Source organism: Balearica regulorum, chromosome 8 (assembly GCF_011004875.1).
Source record: "Balearica regulorum gibbericeps isolate bBalReg1 chromosome 8, bBalReg1.pri, whole genome shotgun sequence".
NCBI classification, from domain to species: Eukaryota; Metazoa; Chordata; class Aves; order Gruiformes; family Gruidae; genus Balearica; species Balearica regulorum.
Window position 1 is genome coordinate 6,338,973 of NC_046191.1, and position 19,924 is coordinate 6,358,896.

The 19,924-nt window shown below is 43.2% G+C and overlaps 1 protein-coding gene across 5 annotated transcripts in view; it reads left to right on the forward strand.

Moving 5' to 3' along the window:
• Positions 1-4,742: 4,742 nt before the first annotated feature.
• The window catches only part of GLIS1 (GLIS family zinc finger 1), a 204,846-nt gene continuing 189,664 nt past the window's right edge, over positions 4,743-19,924 (forward strand). For 2 of the 5 annotated variants that reach the window (XM_075759368.1, XM_075759367.1), the window contains exons 1-2: positions 4,744-4,915; positions 5,502-5,891. In XM_075759368.1, the coding sequence (XP_075615483.1) occupies positions 5,540-5,891 (352 nt within the window). In that variant the 5' untranslated portion in view covers positions 4,744-4,915; positions 5,502-5,539. Of the gene's footprint in view, positions 4,916-5,501; positions 5,892-9,065; positions 9,178-19,924 lie in introns of those variants that run through there. The other 3 variants (XM_075759369.1, XM_075759366.1, XM_075759370.1) reach the window with 3 other exon arrangements.

Here is a 19,924-nt window from a genome sequence, read left to right on the forward strand (position 1 = left end):
TGTGGTGCAGTAAATTAAAACAAAAACAAGTCTGGACTTGGCATGCCTTTGTAAATAAACTGCTGTGTGTGAATCGACAGCTTGTTTGCAACCAGGTTATTTATAACAAAGTTTGTTATTTCTCCCACCAGAGAACTTGTTTTGCCCTATATTAATAGGGCATAATACTGTTAACAGAATACTGTTAATATGGTAACACCTCCCATCTCTGTCTGTACTGCAGCAGTTACACAAAGGCCTCACAATTTCAATTCTGTCCTTTTGAAATTTAATTTTGTTGCCTGCTGGAGTAGAAGCAGGAATTTCAGTACGTGAACTAGAGATTAATACTTCAATTCTGCTTGTTTGCTCTGTGCAGCTCACCTTACCTGCATCCGTTCTGCTTCATTCCTCTCCTCCCACAGAAAAACTGCTTGGGGAACTGGGAGTTTTCAGCTTCTGGGAGTTTCTCGAAGATCCGGTTTGTGAGCAGCCATAATGCTGAGGCCAGTTACAACCATCTGTTCCTGACAAAGGTAAAAGAGCACACTCTGAAGACTGGATCTGGTGAACTGGGGTCCCCTTCACATAATTTCCTTTCCCCCCTCCTGCTTCCCCTCACCCTTTACAGATGATCTCTCCTTGTCCTCATGTGTTTTCAGCTCCCAGGCAGCATCCTCTCAAGCCAGGAAAGCTGCGCCTCTGCTTGTGCAGATGTGACCGCAGGGGCTCATGCCGTTGGGAGCAAAGAGGCTGCGTGTCCACAAAAGCACCTGTAGACCCTGAGAAAACCACCTTTGTGGCAATGACCAGATCTTGGCTGGTATCAGCGGGGAAAAAATTTGGTTTTCTCCTCACTGCTCTGTGTAAGCTTTGAGTTGGGCCTGGTACGATATGGTCTTGAGCGTGCTCAGGGTGCAGCTATGTTAACTGTGCTGTGGTGGTGCAGGACTGGCTAGTTTCTGTGGCTAATGTGGTCTAGGAGCTGGTTTTGGTGTCACAGCCTTGTCCTACCACCACCACTGCCCAGAACCACGAGGGCAAGGAACTTATCAGTGTTTCAGTGCCATCTGGCTACAAGGACACCAGTTGGCACAACTAGCACCATTGCACCAGCAATTGTCTACGTCCTGGCTTTTTCTTAGTTGCCATGAGGTACAATTTCACCCCAGCTGGAGCTAGCCTTAGACTACTATCTGTTTTCTCTTTCTTTGGTCACCAACTAGGAGTGAATGGGCAGATGGGCAAGCTTCTGGTTACTTATCACTTGTGTCCTACCCTCTTGACCTAGGGAGAGGATATTCAGGCAAGCAGTTGTATTCCTCTGGATGGTTTTTATCCAAAATTGCAACCTCACTTTTTGTATCTGACTTGAAGCAACCCCCAGGGACTAGCTTCAGGGACTGAAGATGACCTATCTGCTTCCAACTAGAATGTCTGCTTTGGTCATAGTGACTTCATTAATAGAGGGAAGAGGTAACTGGGCTAACTGCAGGTCATGCAATGACCCACGACCACAGCCCTTGGCAACCAGAAATGTTGAAGGTGGCTAACATGGAGAAATCTCCTCCCCATCCCCCATTCTACTAAAGGGAGAGTATTGCTGTCATGGGGAGAGAGACCAATGACTGATTTACACAAGGATGGAAGACATCCATCTAGCTCATGGATGTAGTGACAACATTGGGTGAATCAGTATTTGTTGTACAGCTTGTGCATACAGCAAAGTCATGGTGACCCAGAGCATAAAACAGTCTTAGCAGCCGTGATTGCACTTGCTTGGCCGTTGTTCCAGAACCAAAACATATGAAGCGTCTTCTGATTCAGCAGGGAGGCTCCTCCCAGCACTTGTTCCTCCTGTGTCTGTGGACTTGCTGGAGGAGCCAAGTCATTGCTTTGGAACAGCTCTAGGTGTCAAGTCTCCATCAGGCACAGCTAGGTCTGGAGGAGGATGTCTGTCCACTGCCTGCTTCTCTTGCTCAGGCCCAGGGATGGGCATCCCCAGCTCGATAATCCCAGCAAAGACAGGGCAGCTGCCAAACATCTTGCTTGAAACTGAGGAAGTAGTGATGTGAGAGAAGGTTTGAGTCCACGAGGCCTCATTTCCTCTTGAAGGAATGTGGGTACCTGCAGCCTGAGCTTATGCAGTCTACATTTCTGCGAGATGACCTGCGAGATTTACCTTGCTGTGAAGGCTTCAGTCCAACGCGCTGTTGAGGCTTGGAGCTGTGATGTGCTTCGGTCCGCAGCCTTCCTGGCCACCTGTGTGAAAAAGGCTTTCCCCCCGCCATCCCTCTGTCCAGAAGGTGCCCAGAGCATGGAGGAGGCTCTGTGCTCAATCCTGCCTGCGGAACAGCCCAGCCCTGGGCTATTGCTAAGCGAGTGGCGGCACCTGCCGGTACTTTGCAGAATATTCTGGATAATGGTGAGAGAAAAAAAGAAATAAACAGTGGTTCAGAGCAGGACACATGTGGCCTGAGGTAGGGAATTCAGAATGATGTGGGTTAATGCGGTGAGGGCAGCCAAAGCGTTGAAGTCTGTCCTTTTCTCTGCTTGCTGTGGGAAGATGCCTAACCATGAAAGAAAATCCTTCTAGGAAGCTATACAATATACCCCAAACTGCCTGTTTTCTAGGAAAAATCCTCTAGTTTAGATATTCAGACAGTGTGTATCAATATAGATGTAATAATCTGCACAATCCATGATCAGGATCCACCTAAACACTGGATTTTTCCTGTGCTGGAAGCAGCGAGATTACCCTGGTTACACTGCGTTCTGGAATAATGTTTCCCTCAGTAAATTTTACTGCCTCTTCACATCGCTGGGGTTTAGACTGTCACCACAGTGTATTTGTGTCTTAAATAATTACTGTTCCTGGTAGCACTGCCAGGTACCTTTAGCATTTCCAAATCGAAGAGAGCGAGCTGCTCGGTCCTGAGAGATACTGATGGGGCTGGGGACTGGATGTAGGGTAGCAGAGCACCGAGAGGTGCTGTATGGCTGTAGAGAACAGCCACACAGAGGGATAACATACGCTGAGACTTTTTACTTTGCTTTTATAAATCCCCAGGATGTCACCATTAAAATTCAGTGCTTGCGCCGGCTAGTTGATAGTTAGTTTTGTTTCCTACAGAGAGGTAAGGTGGGGATTTCTCCTTTTTTTGTAGCATCTTGCTCCTACTAACATATTCTGAGGACATTTACCAGTTTTCAACCACATTTGACAGAGAGCTATTAACTTCTGAACAATTTAAGACATGGCCTTACAGAAGAAAAAGACTCTATTACTGCCCTTGTTGAGGGTAAAGGCTGGCAAGCTCCTTTTGTAGACCTTGGAACATCCACGCTGGATGGCGGGAGAGGCACACTGCTCCCAGAACTGCTTGTTCCATCTCAAGCTCTCCCATCTTTTATAGAGAGCTGCCTCCTTCCCACCAAATCGACAACATTTCTAGCATTTGCCAAGAAAAAGTCATGGCCTCCTGTCTTGACCATTCCTTTACTCCGCAGGGTGGCATACGTGATTAAGGGGATGGATAAAACTGTGAGCGAGGCACTCTGTGTGGCATCTGTGCTGCAAGAAGATGAAGATCTCTGTCATCTAGCTGTGGGATGCTCCTCAGGAGGGGCATAGCAAGACACCAGTTCAGTAGCTGTCCCTCCTCATGCTAAATCTCCTAAGCCTCTCCTTTAGATTTGATGTAAACAGGTATGATTTCCAACCAGATATCTGTCTGATTTACACCCATGTAAATCAGGGGGGGACTCCAAGTCACTCCTATCTTTGAGCTGTCCTGGTGTGTCACAGACCTGCTGTGCTACACCTGTGCTGACAGCAGCATGCAAGGCAGCAGGGTGCAAACAACCCCGAGCCAGCAAAGAGTGGGCTGGTAAATCTTGCTGGTGCAAAGCTGTGCATCATTGCTCAGCCTGCGTTTGCTTGGAACCAGGCCCAAGCTAATAAACCCAGCTAGATTGCTTCCAGACCCGAGCTGGCCCAGAAGGAGTCAGCGCAAATGTCATTGCTCTGTGCTAGCTTAATTGCCTCTAATGGAATGGGCCAGCTCCAGGCACCTGTAGGACAGGAATGGAATGGTGCACGACCACCATATAGACAGAAGCACTGAAGGCATCTGAAACTGCGTCACTGAGGAGATGTCTTGGGCAGGTTGTACCCACCTCTGACACATCTCTTTGCTTTCCAGGCCCAGGCTGTTGGCAAGGCTTTTGCTCTCTCCCACTGCTCCTCCGTGACACACTGCAGTTGCTGTGGCTTTTGCACGGAAGTTGTTTATAGGGTGCTGCCGGCTGTTCAGTGGTGGGGTGCTTTGCGGGTGTCCCATGGTTCCTGCCTGTTGTGTGCCTGGTGCAGAGGCAGCTGGACATGAGCCGGTTGCCTAGGGACAGGCCCGCGGGCAGAGTGGAAGGGTCCAGGCCTTCGGCAGCGGGTTGGTGCAAAGGAAAACCATGGACCCCTCAGGAGGCCTGTGGGCAAGCACAAGAACCCCCCTACTGCCGCGGCAGGCACCGGGAGGGTGCAGGCTCTCTGAGGGGGCCCGGGGCACAGGGAGGCACTGACCCTCTCCCGACGCCCACGGCGAGTGCGGGGTCCTCGGCTCCCTCCCCTTCTCCTGCGGTGCGAGGCCGTGAAGGGCGGCCGGGCTGGGCCCGCGGGCGGACCCCGCTCCCCGCCGCGCCGCTGTCAAAGCCCCGAGGGGCGGCCCCGGCGGCACAGCCCTCCCCCTGCCCGCCCCGACTGGCCCGACCGAAGGACTGGCCCCGCCGCCGCGCCAGGGAAATGGCCCGGGCCGCCTTCACTCAGGCAGCCGGCCCTGCGGCGGGGGAGCTGGGCTGAGCCCATGAGCCCGGCGCGGCGGCAGGACGGGGCGCGGCGGCAACCAGCGGGCAGCGCGTCCCCCGGGGCGGCCCCTCCCAGGTAGGAGCGCGGGGGCGCGGCTGTCGCGCCCGGGGGGGCTCTCCCTCACGCACATCTCTGCGCGTCGCCGGGGCCGGTGACCCGGCGGCCGCGGTTAGCCCGGTGTGCACGCCCGGCGTTGGCAAACACGCCTTGCGGCGTTGCGTGCGCTGCCGCCGCGTCCTCTGTTGCCTGGGTGGCCGCTGTTTTGGATGCCTCAGCTGAAAGGCACCGGCCTCGACGCAACCCCGGCCGTGTGCCGGGCCCCCCTCCCCTCCCAGTCGGTCTCGCCTTCCCCGGCGCTGTTACGAAAAGCCCGGCGGTGTTGCCTAGAGAGGGAGGAAAGCCGACGCGCGGCGCCGGACCCCCGTCCCTCACAGGCGAGCCGCCGCCGAGGTCTAAGTGTCCCCGTTTCTTCCCCCTCCGGCCGGTGTGCGTGAGAGAGCGCGCGGGACTGCGGGCAGCCGCGCGGGCGGCGGTTAACGACCGTTGGCGGCGCGCGCGGCGGGGCTGAGGCGGCGGGGCTGAGGCGATCGCCGGCGCGGGGCCGAGGCGGCGGGGCTGAGGCGGCCGCCGGCGCTGACGCCCCGTGTGCCGCTCGGTGCAGGAGAGCGGCGAGGGCCCTGGCAGCAGCCGGACGCGGACATGCACTGTGAGCTCGCAGGGGGTCAGAAAACCAGCGCCGGTCCGGCTCGCTTCGAGGTGACCGATAAATGCCAGGGAGCGCCTCTGAAGGAGCTGCCGCGGGTGAGCCGTCCCAGCAGTGGTAAAGATCTCTTGAATCCTCAGATGTCCTTTAAGATAACTGGCAGCAACGGCAGTGACCACACAGAGCCTCAGGAGAGCCCCCCTGAAATGTCAGTGCCTCTGCTAGATTTCATCCCCAAAAGACCCAGCATATTCGAGAGGATCCCAATTCTGCCGAGGGCGCAAGAGCTGCGATGTGCTAGAGGCTCCAAAGATTGTTTCCAGCAGCAGAAACATCAAAGCGTGAAGGGTGAGTTTAAAAATGCATGAACCGAGCACTACCACCACAAAAAAAAATAATGCCCACCACCCAAAAAGTGTGCATCAAGCTCCTTTTTTTTTTTTTTTTTCTTTTTGATGGGGTTTTTTCCCTTTCTTTTTGGTCTTCAGTATATTTTCTAACTTGTTAATTAAACTGCAAGCTTTAAAACTTTTTTTAATTTCTATGCACCTTGGAGGCACAGCGTAAACCAGACTGTTTCTTGCTGATGGGCAGCAGAGCGTTTCTCAATATTCCTTAAGAAATCCTGAGACCGGCGTCTTCGTTAGTTCTCCTGAGCGACTGCTGCTCAGTTGGGTCGCTTCTCAGAGGTGGTTGTTTTGAGGATGGTGCTGAACACTGGGTTAGTCAGTCCTGCGCCTGAGCGTGCGTGTGGGGTGTTTGTTTGTGAGTATGCCTGACTGATAATAAATGCCTAGTTCTTATTCAGCAGTTTCACCACGGTTGCTTGGATTTATAGTTTGTATTTCAAGGAGGTGTTACAAATGCTGGATTCAGGCAATGAATTCTCAGGCTTGGGATTCCTGGTGCCTGAAAGGCATGGCACAAGGGCAAATTCTGCTAGTTAACAAATGCCCGATTTTCATCTATCCATTGTTAAAGAAGTGGCTCTGAAATTAGATCACAAGTTGCCCACTAAAATCTGTTAGTTACCCTTTTGAGCTAGAACTTGTTGATTGAGCTGGAATTTGTTAATCGAGCTGAATTTGTTAATCAAAACTTTGTTTTAAAAAAATCCCTCTAAGGTATCACTGGGTGGATTCAGAGGGAATTCAAGCATTCCTTTACGCTCCAAAGCTACTTGCAGAGACATATATACACTCAAGGTTATTAATACTAAAGCTATGTTTTTTGTAAAGTTAAAAAGGTAGTTCTCTTTTTTTCAGTCCTTTCCCATTCTCTATTTTAGAGATATACATGTTGTTATCTTATTGGTATAAGACAGTTCCCCCTAGGATTTTTTCCGTACATCCCTTTTCTGTCCATTCTTCTGACAAGTAAAAGTAGACTGCATGCCCTTGGACTAGTAACATTTTCTTTTGTGAGCTTGTTACCTAGGGTGATGGCACCTTTTATTGCCATGAAGTGATGTTAATGAACACCTCAATCTGTGCGAGGTCTGTCCTGCAAACTGTAGGATGTGTTTGTTCATCACCAGTGAATATAGACAGAGTGGAGCAGCAGGTTATAAATTACCTTTTTTATTTTTCTGTTTGTTAATACTGCAATTCTCTCCTGATTTAAAAAAGAAAGGTTGTTAATGTTTGGCAAGAATGAAATGAAGGTCTGTTACACAGAACCAGGTTTGGAGGGAGGAGAAGGAGGATTCACAAAGTGTGAAGGGACAGCTATGAACTCTAGTACCGCTGTGCTGCTGCGACTGCTGCCTGTAGAAGGGACTGGTGAGATGTTCAAGTCCCTTGTGGTCTCACAAGTGAGGTTGATGCCGTTTGACTAGGGTTTGTACCAGCTTAAAATCCTAGCGATGCATTGCCCTACCCAAGCAGACTGTTGAAGCAATTTCCTTTTTTCTTTTTTTTTCGCTTTGAGCTACTTACTCTTCTCTTCATGCTTATTTCTCTTGTGAGTGTTGCAAAGGGCAGGGGTGTAGGGAGGGTAAGGGGAAAAGTGTAATTTTTGTTCACTTGGGACTTCTTAGAGTAGGTGTAGGTGGGCACTGGGAGAAGGATGCTAATTCATTTTTCCTGACTGATCGATTTCCCCTTTTCACCACTGGGGGAAAAAAAAATTTTAAGTTTTGTTGCTGTTTTTTGTTTAATGTATTTTATGTTCAGGGTGTTACCTTGTGGTTGCTTCAGCATATGGGTGACTTGCATCATGGGAGTAGGTAGGAGGTATCCATGGGCAGGATAGGATTAATTTACTGAGTGTGGTGATTTGATGGATAATGTTGGATTTTTCCAAAGACGGCAGCACTGGGGGGTTTTTAGGTGGTTGGTTTTTGTTATTGTTTGTTGGGGTTGGGGTTTTCTTTGGTTTATTTCTTCCCCTGTGAAGATATTTTCAGGAGAAGTTAGGGAAAGTAAAATTTTGGGCTAGAGTCTGATTTCAGATGTGTGAGCTGTGCTCCTCGTGACCTGTATGGTGTCAGCAAGTGCCTTAATGTCCACTCAGGTGTTTTGGAGTTCTCCCACTGAATGTTGTGAGCTGCCAGCCCCTGCTCAGCACCCTATGCTCCTGAGTCAGTTCTGCAGAAATAACAGAAGTCCCTCAATTGTTCACTGTGAGCTAACTGTAAAATCAGAGCTCTGTGTATCTATCTAAAGAGAGCTATGCTGTGGATGGGAGGGCTGCTGATCTTTTTTCAAGGAGTGGTGTAAACCATCTCCCAGCACCCCTGGTTCTCTCAGGAAGATAAAGAGAAGGGCCAAGTATGACTGCATGTGGATGTGATATAACAAGATATAGCTAGGAAGTGGGAATAAGGGAACTATTTAGATTTACCCAGTAAAAGGTTTTGGGAAGGAAACTGATGACAGCTTGATTTCAGATCATCACACTGTGCGTCTCCTGCTCTCCAGCCCCAGAGTACCGTGTACCCAGTAATTCCCTCTGCAGTCTGGATTAGATTACAGAATGTGCCTCCTGGTTTTGGTTTATCCACAGTTGAAAGCTGCAAATAGGGAGGGTAAAGACCCTCTTTAACAAGAGCAAAATAAATTTTTATAGTTGCCTGTAAAAAAATTTTTTTTAAACATGCCTTTACTTTTTTTGGATTTTTTTTCAAAAAAGAATGAATCAAAATGATACACTACCCTACTAATAAAAAGGGCAGCTTTGAAGTAATCACAATGGGGAAAAAGCATCCTGCTGTTGTAATATCTCTGTGGTGTTACTCCACTGCTTCACAGTGTTTAAGTTACGATCCTGCAAAATGCTTCTGTGCCTGTCTTTTTACATGAACAGCCAAACAAAAACTTGAGGGGTGGTGGTGAGGATTACTTCTGGGAATCAGATCATTTGGGTCTAAACTTTGCAGGATGGAGCTGTTTGTTTACCAAAAGTATCAGTATTTTGGAATTGTGCTTTGTGTTTTGTTCTGTTTGGGAGCTGTTTAAAATAACCACCCAGTTTTAACCCAGCCTCCCCCTTCTGGTATGATTGGCTGTGATACACACCACGCTTTTCTAGATCCTTGATTTCCCTGTGTGTCATAAGGCAGAGTATTTGCACCCAGACAGTGCTTCTTACAGGCATTTGTGGTCTGCTCGGCATAGAGTAACTGTACCATAAGGTATGAAGTCCATTTTACAATGTTTTCCAGGGATTCTGTGATTTTGGTTCTGTTTCGTTGAATTTCATGCTAGGGTATTACCATTTTGAAAGTAACACAGGGCAAAATAATTATTGTCAACGGGAAAGAAACTTTTGGGAAAGAAAGCTTTAGTTGTGACAAAAGAGTAATCTATAAAGATGTCAAATATCTCAATTTTTTTAAATGACATTGATTATGGTTGTTACCAGGAAACACTTCTCTCTCTCATTCTTTTCCAGTTTCGTTCAGTGTACCTAATTCATGACTCAGTAGAAATGACGAGATTTATCCTGTTAGTTGTGCCACTGGGAAATCATCCAAATGGCCCAGACCTTTGCAGTAACCACTTCAGATATTAACTTACAGCGGGCAAAACAATAAGCTGTTCGGGTTGCAGTAGTTGGATGTTTCCTTGTTGAGAGTATTTTTTATTCAGACAAGGAGAAAGTGGGCTGGTGTTTTTTTCTTGTTTCTTTTTTTTTTTTTTTTTTCAGCTGTAGCTGCTTTTGGCAAACATACAACCAATGTATTGAAATGTATTAATTTTCTTCTGCTGTTGAGAAGGAGGGTTAAATCTTGCCGTTGTAACCCCCTGCGACTATTCCCTTGGTTAGCAGGACAGTCCTTGCTTAAGTAACAGCTTACAATGTTGGGATCTTAAGCAAAAGCATATGTTTTGGTTATATGACTTATTAGGTGTATTGACTGGTCTTGGGCCTGATTCTGCCATTTTCTTTCATACACCTTGTCTGTGTTCACCTGAATTATCCCACTGGAGCAAATGGGACTGCTTAGAGTTGATAAATATTATATGGGCTGATAAGGAGACAGGGAATAGCCTCACTGGTATGGTGATCTCTAAACTCTCTTAATTTTATATAGAGCTGTACTAATAAATTTTTCATCTTTTCATTATAGTTCTCTTGCTTGCTGCATTTGAACTCTCCCCCACAAAAAGGAATTTAAAGGTTTATTTGAACAGAACTTGCAGTTACAGATATTTTTTATTCCATGGTCTGTTGTTTTTGTTTGGGTTGGGGTTTCTTTGTGGGGTTTTTGGTTTTGGTGTTTGGTTTTTGGTGTTTGGTTTTTTTGTAAGAGAAGAAAGGAGAAGAAATTGCAGATTGGAGAATGTGTGCATAAAGTCATTTGGGATAAATTGTGACTGTCCCTTCTTGCCTTAAACTGACTAAAATGCTTACTTGTCTTGAATAGGAGAGTAACTTTTGGTTACTTGCTGCTGAAGGAAGTTCTAATGATTTGTGTTGCAAAATCAGAGTCACTGAAATGAAGATGTCCCTTTCATGGATTTGATTTAAAAGAGGTTTAATGGTATCTAATAATGAAATTCTCTGTTATTTAGAGATTGGGAGTAGAGAATATTTACAAATACAAACCCGAAGATCTAATGATTGTTCTGTCATATAAAGATAATCGGTACTTGTAAAGTAAAAGCAAAAAAACCCCATCTGCTTCAGGAAAAAAATACAGCTATTGGAAAAAATGAAGAGAATAAATATTGTATCTATCATATTATGTAGAAATATATGGAATAACAAATAATGTCAGATTACAGGAAATAAGTCTGATCTGTGAAAGAGATTTTGTAACTTCTTGAGTTTTACTTGAAGGAATAGAAGTAAAAAAATAAGAAATTACTTGTTCTGGCTTTATAATGTTACGTTAACACATGGAATGAAAATGGAGATTATTATATACTCTGCTAAATGGGACGAGAGAAAAATATCTTTTCCTTTCTTTTATAGTAAGAAAAAGTTTAAAATCTAAATCTCGCAAGTGCCTAAGTATGTGCATTACTGTGTTCCCGTGAATAGTCTCATCAACTACAAATGCTTTGGACTTGGAATATTCTAAATTATACATTCAACTATATCTAAATGATTATTTATGTTAGAGTTCAACCCTGTATATATATAAGCTGTTAAAGTGTATGCTGAGGATTTTTAGTAGATTTGAGATTATATTCTGGAAGTGCTTCAGGATTCTATTTAGTAAAACTATTAAATGTAATGTGAATGTCTTCTGGGAGATGGTACTTTATCGCAACAAAGTTGGTTGGTTGGGGTTTTTTTCCACTTTCGGTGAGCAAAGATATGCAGTATGTTAAATAGGAGGGATAAAACTTTACTCTAAATGATGAATATTAGTAGGAGTCTTGCCACTAACTTTAGCTGGGTCAGTATTTCAACCTTAATATTACAGAAGTGCTTTATCCTGTGTACAGGGAAAAGCTTGTAGAACAAATAACAACCTTGTATTAAATCCATCTGTAAGCTAGCAAGTAGAATAACGTATGGACTATGAAGAGAAGTTTGTAGTACTGTGAATCTAATTTCCATCTTCGGTACCATTATTATAGAAACGTGAACCTCTGCTGTTTAGTCATTTTAGAACTCTTGAAGATGTCGATGGCAGGGTAATTGGAGAGGAAATAAAGGTATAAACTGCTCCATTTTGTACTCCAGGTTTCTATCATTATATGTCAACAGGCTTGAACAAGACGTGCAATCTAGTAATCATTTCACAGTGTATGAAACTGCTTCTAGTAGAGTGTTGGTTTTGTTTGCTTTTTTTTCTTGGCCACCAAATGTTTCCCAGCACACTGATGTAACTCAAAGAATACAAGGTTCCAAAGCAAAGGCAGCACACACTAACTGTGGTACAGTGTAATCTTGCCCTACAAATGTGCAAACAATAGCAAAAGTATGTGTTTCTGAATATGGCACAGCTGTTATCTTCTTCTGAGAGCAGGGAGCGTTACAATGACATAGACAGAACGACCAGTTAAAACCACTCATGCCATTTTATTGCATTTAAATGGGGCATGTAAAAAAAGCAAGGGCCTGTTCTGCCATTCAGATAAGTATCAGTTCAGGCTACTGCAGTACTACCTTTCTGCACAGGCTTTGAAGAATAGAGGCAAAGAATTCCCCTTTTTCCTTCTCCTCCCATTACATTTCTGGCACCCAGTATGTGAAATCTCAGTTGGAACCTGGAACTTTCTGTTCTCAGAATCTGTGCCTCGCTAGTAACCTGGAACAATGATTTTTCTTTTTTTTCCTTTTTTTTTTGTTTTTTTTCCCTTTTTTCTTTCTTTTTCCCTTTTTTCTTTCTTTTTCCCTTTTTTCTTTCTTTTTCCCTTTTTTCTTTCTTTTTCCCTTTTTTCTTTCCTTTTCCCTTTTTTCTTTCCTTTTCCCTTTTTTCTTTCCTTTTCCCTTTTTTCTTTCCTTTTCCCTTTTTTCTTTCCTTTTCCCTTTTTTCTTTCCTTTTCCCTTTTTTCTTTCCTTTTCCCTTTTTTCTTTCCTTTTCCCTTTTTTCTTTCCTTTTCCCTTTTTTCTTTCCTTTTCCCTTTTTTCTTTCCTTTTCCCTTTTTTCTTTCCTTTTCCCTTTTTTCTTTCCTTTTCCCTTTTTTCTTTCCTTTTCCTCATTAGTTTGGCTGTGTTAAATGATTGTTAATGATTAAGATTATTTGTTGAAAGGAGACTACTTGAAAAACACATGAGACATTGCCAGAGTTGCAGTAGGAAACAGATTCAAATTCTGTGGTTTAGGTTATTTTAAGGTGTTGAGCATTTAGGAATTACAAGGTTGAACTCAGTCAGATCATCACAAAGTGCTTGAGCTCTATTTTTTTTTTTTTAAGCAATTGTATTGATTTAAATCTGATAATTATGTCTGACTTTTCTGTCATTATGTTTGAATGTATATGTGATTATTTTTGCATAGTGGATTGGTAAGAAGCACTGTAATTGAATTTACCCAATCAAATTTATTTAAAGGGTTAAATGAATGCAAAACATCTTAAACTGCATTTAATTCTGGCATTTGTGTGAGTGATAAGAGGAGGGCTTTGTGAGACCTATAGAGTTGTCAGTTATTTTAGAATGAGGGGAAAGCATTTTTTTTTTTGCATATTTAGCCAGAGGGAAAAATGACACTAAGACGACATCATCAAATACTGTAAAACTAACTTTTTAATACAGATCTCCATTGTTATTTTAAGTGCTTAAGGGGTTGGTGGTTTGGTTTATTTTGGAACTTGCTGAACTATATGAAGTGTGTCTCCAGGGGCCTGGTATTTTAATACCTAGTAGAAGGTTGTATAACAGTAGATGATGTATTATTTTGCCTGCCTTCCAATGCTGTAAATAAATTACACGTGCTGGCTTGGGAGAGTGTATCTGAGGTGTAAATCAAAGGCCAATATAAGAGGAAAAAAAATCAATTAAGTGATATCTTGTAACCAATTAGGGTTTTTTATTCATTTATCTATAATCAAGAGATATAAGAGCAATAATATGTATAAAAAAGTTAACATGAGGCACTTCCCTAGCAGAGGTAGAGAGTCTAAGATTATTTTAAATAAGTGTTGTGATTTGCTGCTTTTTCACAATTTGCTGTAGTTAAAGTCACTTAAATACTGAAGTCAACAATCCCCTAGGCAAAGAAAGATAATATAATTTTAAGCATATTGTAAAAATTGAAATCTGATAGCTTCTACTCTATAATCCTATCTAAGTCTTGGTTGTAATAAAATGAAAATACAGATACATGTGTCAGTTTTAGACCATAATATTTTTTTGAATTTAAAGAATGATCATGTGCTTCGAACAAGCAATACAACAGTTTATTAATATGAATGTTTTGCTAAATACTACATGCTTAACACAATCCCCATTCCTTTATAATAAGTTTAAATATTAATTCTTTGGAATGCTAGATGCCTAAAGCTAGATAGAAATGCTGTGCAGTTTCAGATATCTAGGAATGAGCTTGTGAAACAGGATATTTAACTGGGAGAGATGAGTAGCACATTTCAGAGTTATTAGGGCAGAACAACAATGCAAGAGGATGACTTTAAAAAAAAAGTTATAAAATTATTTTCTGTGGGTGAGGCTTAAATACCTTAGAGTTATTTACTTGAAATACAAGAGTAGATTTCCTATGTATGTAGGTTCTAGATTGCATTTTTTTATCATTGTTCTCTTTAAATTCCTTTTAGCCGCCTGCCCCTCTCTAAAGCAGCTGGCTTTGATTTAACCTGAATCCTTCACGGAGAGCAAATGATCAGTCACTTACAATGACTGTATGTTGTGCTTTTTGATGGAACATCTCCATAGTGGCAGATGCTCAAGAGAGAAGACCAGATAGGACAGGAAGGGTGCTCGAGGAAAGCAGCATTTTGCATTCAGAAGGACTCATTTCACCCCAGAACAGCTCTCACTTACTGTTCCTTATGCAAGTCCTGCCTGCTTCCCAACCCCCATCTGTGCTGGACGGAGAAGAGAAAGTTAAAGAACAGATAAAAGGGAAATTTCTGTTTTATTTTCTAGTGTTTTCTGGGAAAATCCCAGAAAGGATTTAACATGAGGTTTCATAACTCCTGCTTTCCTCTGCTGCTCCTGCTGAAATTGCAGGGAGTTGTAGCATTGACTTCAGGAGGAGGCTAGTACTGAATGTTTTTTAAAATCCCATCCATGTTCTTTTGAGGCACAGAAGAGAAGATCCAAGTGTTAAACTCTCTCCTGGAAAGAAAAGTGTGCAAGCAGAAGCAGCCTGGTAGCTCAGATGCCAAGGTCAGTCAGCACAGTATATTCACCTTTACTTTTTCTTCCTGTTCAGGACCGTGCATGGATCTCAGGCTGGTGTGATCTGCCATCATACATGAAAGAAGCAAAAACAGTGAAGGCAGAGAGAGGTAACACAAAGGTTGTGCCAGTAGCTGACATGGCAAAGTAAATAAATGTTTGAGATGAAAAGAGTTAGGATAACTTGGACTCTATTCTAGGCTGTACCTCTTACTTATATCATTTTGGGGCAAGTCTGTGTATTATTCGTGGTATTTCTACTGCAAGAGTGTAACAGAGTATGGTGTGGAGAAAGACAAGCCAGTTTTGGAGCCAGAAACAGTGCAGTTGTTTCAGCCCACCATCAGCGCCAGCTTAACTTTCTATGCTGAGGGACAGTTTGTTAATTCAGGTGCAGTGTTCAGGTGATGCGGCTGTGCTCTGAGATCTGATCTGGTGGTGTTGCAGGATGCTGCACTGCAACATATGGCTATGTCAGCCTGGGGTGGGACTTGCTTGAGCATGGCTGCACCCCCTCAACACAGTGTGTGCGTGGACCAGATTTCTCTCTGCTACGTGAAGTACGTGGCGCTTGCCCTTGTTGGTAGGTCTTCTCGAGTGTGAGTGGTGAAAAGTGCAAAATACATCTTTGTTATCTTTGGGAGAGTAAGGATTTTAATGGAGCATTTTAGTTGGGCTTCTTACTGCTTGGAATCTGGTTTATGCTGCCAGTTGCGGAATTGTTGCTGAGGAACAAATTCTTCCATTTATTTTAGTGCTTGACATGCTGAGGTGAAGGAAGGGAGGCTACGCTAAGGGGGCTGTGTTGGAAATAGCCAATAGTAAGTACCTGTTGGGGTGGAAAATCTTTCCCCCAGTTTGCTGGAGAAAAAAGCAACTTCAGGGTTGCCCTTCTAGCAGATGGAGAAGTCTCTTGCGACTGTTGTTCTTGAGGCAGAAATTACCTGAAGGATTGTATGCCCTCTGGGCTTGAGGAGCAGGTAGCTAATCCAAGGTTCCTGAGATCCTCGTCACTCTGGCAGAACAGATTTTGCATGCAGCTGAGTCTGTCTCCCAGCACTTGAATAAGAAAAAGCAACACTAAATTCCTTCTTTCTGGATATCTGATTATTGCAATGTTCAGTTTCCTTGAAGTCATCAGAGCTGGTTTATGTTCAACTGAAACTGAGCTGGCCTGATTCCATTATCCCTAGCTCTGGTGCAAATCCGAAGTGACGCCATTTTAAAACCAAGAGTGGGAAAAAGGAGGCAGACTTGAGCCCCGGAGGGCTGATGCATAGAAGTTTGTTCTGTAAGTATGGACTCAATTCACTTGGCAAAATAAAAACATGAGACATCTTTTTCATCTGAACAGTTTTGCTTCTTATTTTTCTTCTTGCCAGCTCACCACAAATTGGCTTATATTCTTTTTCTTTGAGTTCTTAAGCTGTTCGATAAGGTTTGCTGACTTGTCATATTTTCATGGGGTAAGCTACAGACTGTATAACTTTTCAAAACAAAGATCCCCATGCATTTCAGCATCTCTCTGATTTGAATGGGTATGCAGGAAATTTAAGGGGATGTTTACCCCTAGAGCGCACTTGCACCTTCCTTGCCCTTAAGTCTCAATAACTTATTCTTTCTACTCTCTTAGACTCCTGGCCTCTGTCTTTTACTTTGTGCAACTTTGCTCTTGGCTTGTTTTTAAATATATATAAAGGGCTGTAACTTATTTGAATTGTGGGCTAAATGTGTGGAAGTATGGCAACTGGTGTAAATAGCTTTTGGTCTGCTGAATGTGTAAATACTCAAAACCTGTCAGGGTGATTTGGCTAGCTTTTATTGGAAACATTATTCATATGAGATCGCCTTTCTCTTACTGCGTCCTGTCAGAAGCTGTTAGGCAGAGATTACTGGCATGAATACTCACACTGCTTTGTCAAAATTCGCTTTTATGTTTATTTGCTTATAAGTTTGCCACTTCCACAAATACTTTTACAAGTGCATATATTTTGCAAGATTAGTCATTGAAAGCCAATATAAAAGGGACTGAAATATAGAAAGTGAGAGTAAACCATTGGAATGATTAATCATCAATAGTGTTTTAAGCCTGAATGAATGATGGCATTGGCTACGAGTACAGTTTATTTGGCAAGTTTGAGTTAAAACACTGGTGTTATGCAGAGGCTGGCTGCTTCGGTGGTACCTAGGTTAAATTTCTCAAAATGGGACTAACCTGCTTGGGGAACTTTCCTTGCTAAGGGTTAGTGTTAATGCCAACAGCAGAGTTTTTATTAGCTGATGGAGAAGTTCTGGGAGACTTGAAAATTAAGAACAGTAAACATTAGAGGTGATAAAGATGTTTTATGCATGGGCTAGATGTTTCGGCAGCAAGCAGTCACTCTGAAGTGACAGGGAGGTAGTTTCAGAACTTAGATAATATGAGACTTGAGACGAAACTTGGTGAAAAAATATAGCCTCATCTTATAACCAACTGGCATTTAGGTAAAAATGAATTATGATACTACCACTAGAGAAAACAGTCTGGAAGATTGGATATAGCTTCCAGTGTGAATGCTCCTGACTACAGCATTTTCTAGTTTGATGAGCAACCCAGAGTTAGAATACAAGGTAGTTATGAGAAGGATGTTCTAAACATGGAATCCACTGATTTATAGATCAGAGTTATAATTCATGTGCATGATGCCCACACATCCTTCAGAGGCACCAGTCTTGTTCTGCTGGTGTGGAAGACAATCTCCTATTGCATCCTTTCTGAAGCTGTGCGTGGCTTTAGGTTTTCCCTGTTGGTATTAAGTACTTTGAGAAATGCACCTGATATTCAGCACCGTCTGTCTCTTCTACATTGGTTTATTCTTCCACAGGGATTATGTGGGCTTTACATAGGGAAAAACTTTAACTAGGCGTATACGTAGCTTTTGACATATGGTGCCCAAGCAGGCTGTGAGTTGTTTGTCACTGGAATTTTTAAAGACAGGCTGGATGGAAATCCTACTGCGGGATGTAACTCTTTGGACCCGACCGTCTTCCCTGTGATGTTTCTAATTCCACACTCAACTGCTTAGGCACTGTAAAAAGTTACAAGAGGTCCCTCAAACTGTAATACTCCAGGCTTCTATCCTCTCTGACTTTTACTGAACAAAGTTCAAATCCTTCCTTGTCTAACATTGGTGTTTCTGGCCACTCATTCATTTGTCAAGAAAACACCAAGAAGGCATACAATAAAAACCAGACTGAGTGAAGGGTTTTAAGAGCAGCAGTTGGGAGAGCCAGTGGTGGGACAACCGGGCATGGAAAATGATTGATTTTTATGTGCAAAGCAGTTGTGAAATGTTCTGTGGCATTCTGGGGACATGCCATTGCTAACAAACGATTGCCTGTTGGGGATAGAAAATGCCAGCCATTGTTCTGAAGAAGGAAATAGCCTTATTGATACTGAATTAGGGTCACATTGAATTATTATTATTATTCATTCACAATGCATCCTGTTTTCCAAATATAAAAGTTAACTGACCATACTGAAGTCTTCCAGCACTATCGGCCTTTAGTTGTTGGTCATATCTACATCCTTATGGTCCAGGTGGAGTTTAGACAGTTTTGAACTAAGGATGTATTGTGGTGGAAATCTGCATTAACATAGCAGCTGAAGGAAGCTGTTCTGCTTCTTAAGAGTTCATCAAGCTCGTTCTTGTTTTATAACAAGCCTGAGAGTGAGGCTGGCAGAGGTAAATGTGTTGGTAGCTTAGACTTAAGCTTCTGGGACACATTTTGAATCATCACATGCAATGTTGATGGCAGAAAAATAGTGGTATAGAAAACAATAATATTGACTTTTGAATGGAGTAAAAAACTGATTTATCTATAGAAATTGAGATGCACACCAGACAATAATATTTTGTACAGTGACCATATTTTGTATACAACTCTGAAAGTTTGAGTTTTGTTCCCAGTGTAATCTAATACTTTCTACTGAAATCCTGACAGAAAATAGAAAATCACTGCCAGTAAAGTTTGTCTGTTGCTTCAGATTAAGAGAATAATAAACAAAAATTAGGAAGTGACTGGTACATGACATGAATTTCTTAAGGAAGCATCAGGAACTGGACAATAATTATTTTCATATAGTCAAACACATGAGACTGCACCTTGGCATGGAGAATATAAGCTGTCTTTACAGATGGGAGACTGTATGTCTTGGAAAGCAATGACACTGAAAAGGATTGGGATGTCCTATTCTAGTAGTGTGAAAAAATACATTTCTAATGGGGTATGAGGTGATATGATGTGTTACAACAAAGCGTAGGGAAGTGATGTTACCTTGATGCTTAGCAGAACTCTAGCTGCAGGAAGATAGATTAATGCTCAAACTTTGTTAAATGGTTTTGAAAAATCAAAGGATTTGGAGAAGATCTGAAAGATGCTAACCCATATGTGATACTGATGGACTAATGGAAGATCAGAGGCAATCTGGTCAGTTCTGGAGATGCACTAGAGGAGAGAATATGTGATTCTTGAGGGGTTTTTTGTGTGCAGATAAATGCAGAACAACACCTCATGGCTGGAAACTCGAGCCGAGAAAGATCAAACAAGAAGGAAGACTCATGTTTTTGACTGCAAGGATAATTAACCTTGGCACAGCTTAGCAAAGGATGTGATAAATCCTCTGGTACTTGGAGGTGCTGAGCCAGGTTTGGATTTTCCTATGGAAGAAATGATTCATTTCAACCATGGACAATTGCATTCAATGGTAGAATCACTAGACGAACAAGCTGGACCATCCCAACGGCTTCTACTTGCAATCTGTAAAAGATCAGGTCCCAGGCCATCTCCTGCTGCCAGATGTGGTGCTGCTCTTCCTTCATGTGCCCTCTGCATTTCAATTCTCGGGCCTAGCATCCATACTGAGGCTAAATTTAGGGCCTCATTGTGGGTTACACGAGTAGGGGGCAGGCTGGGGAAGGAGGAGCATTACCACACCACAATCACACAGTTTTGACAGAAGTTATGGTAAGGCAATTTCTAGCAGCTAATGTTTCCTCCAAACCCGCCCTTTCTTTCCTCTTGTTATGTCTCTCTCTTCAGCAAACAGCACCACTCCTCCTTGACTACACTAGGCT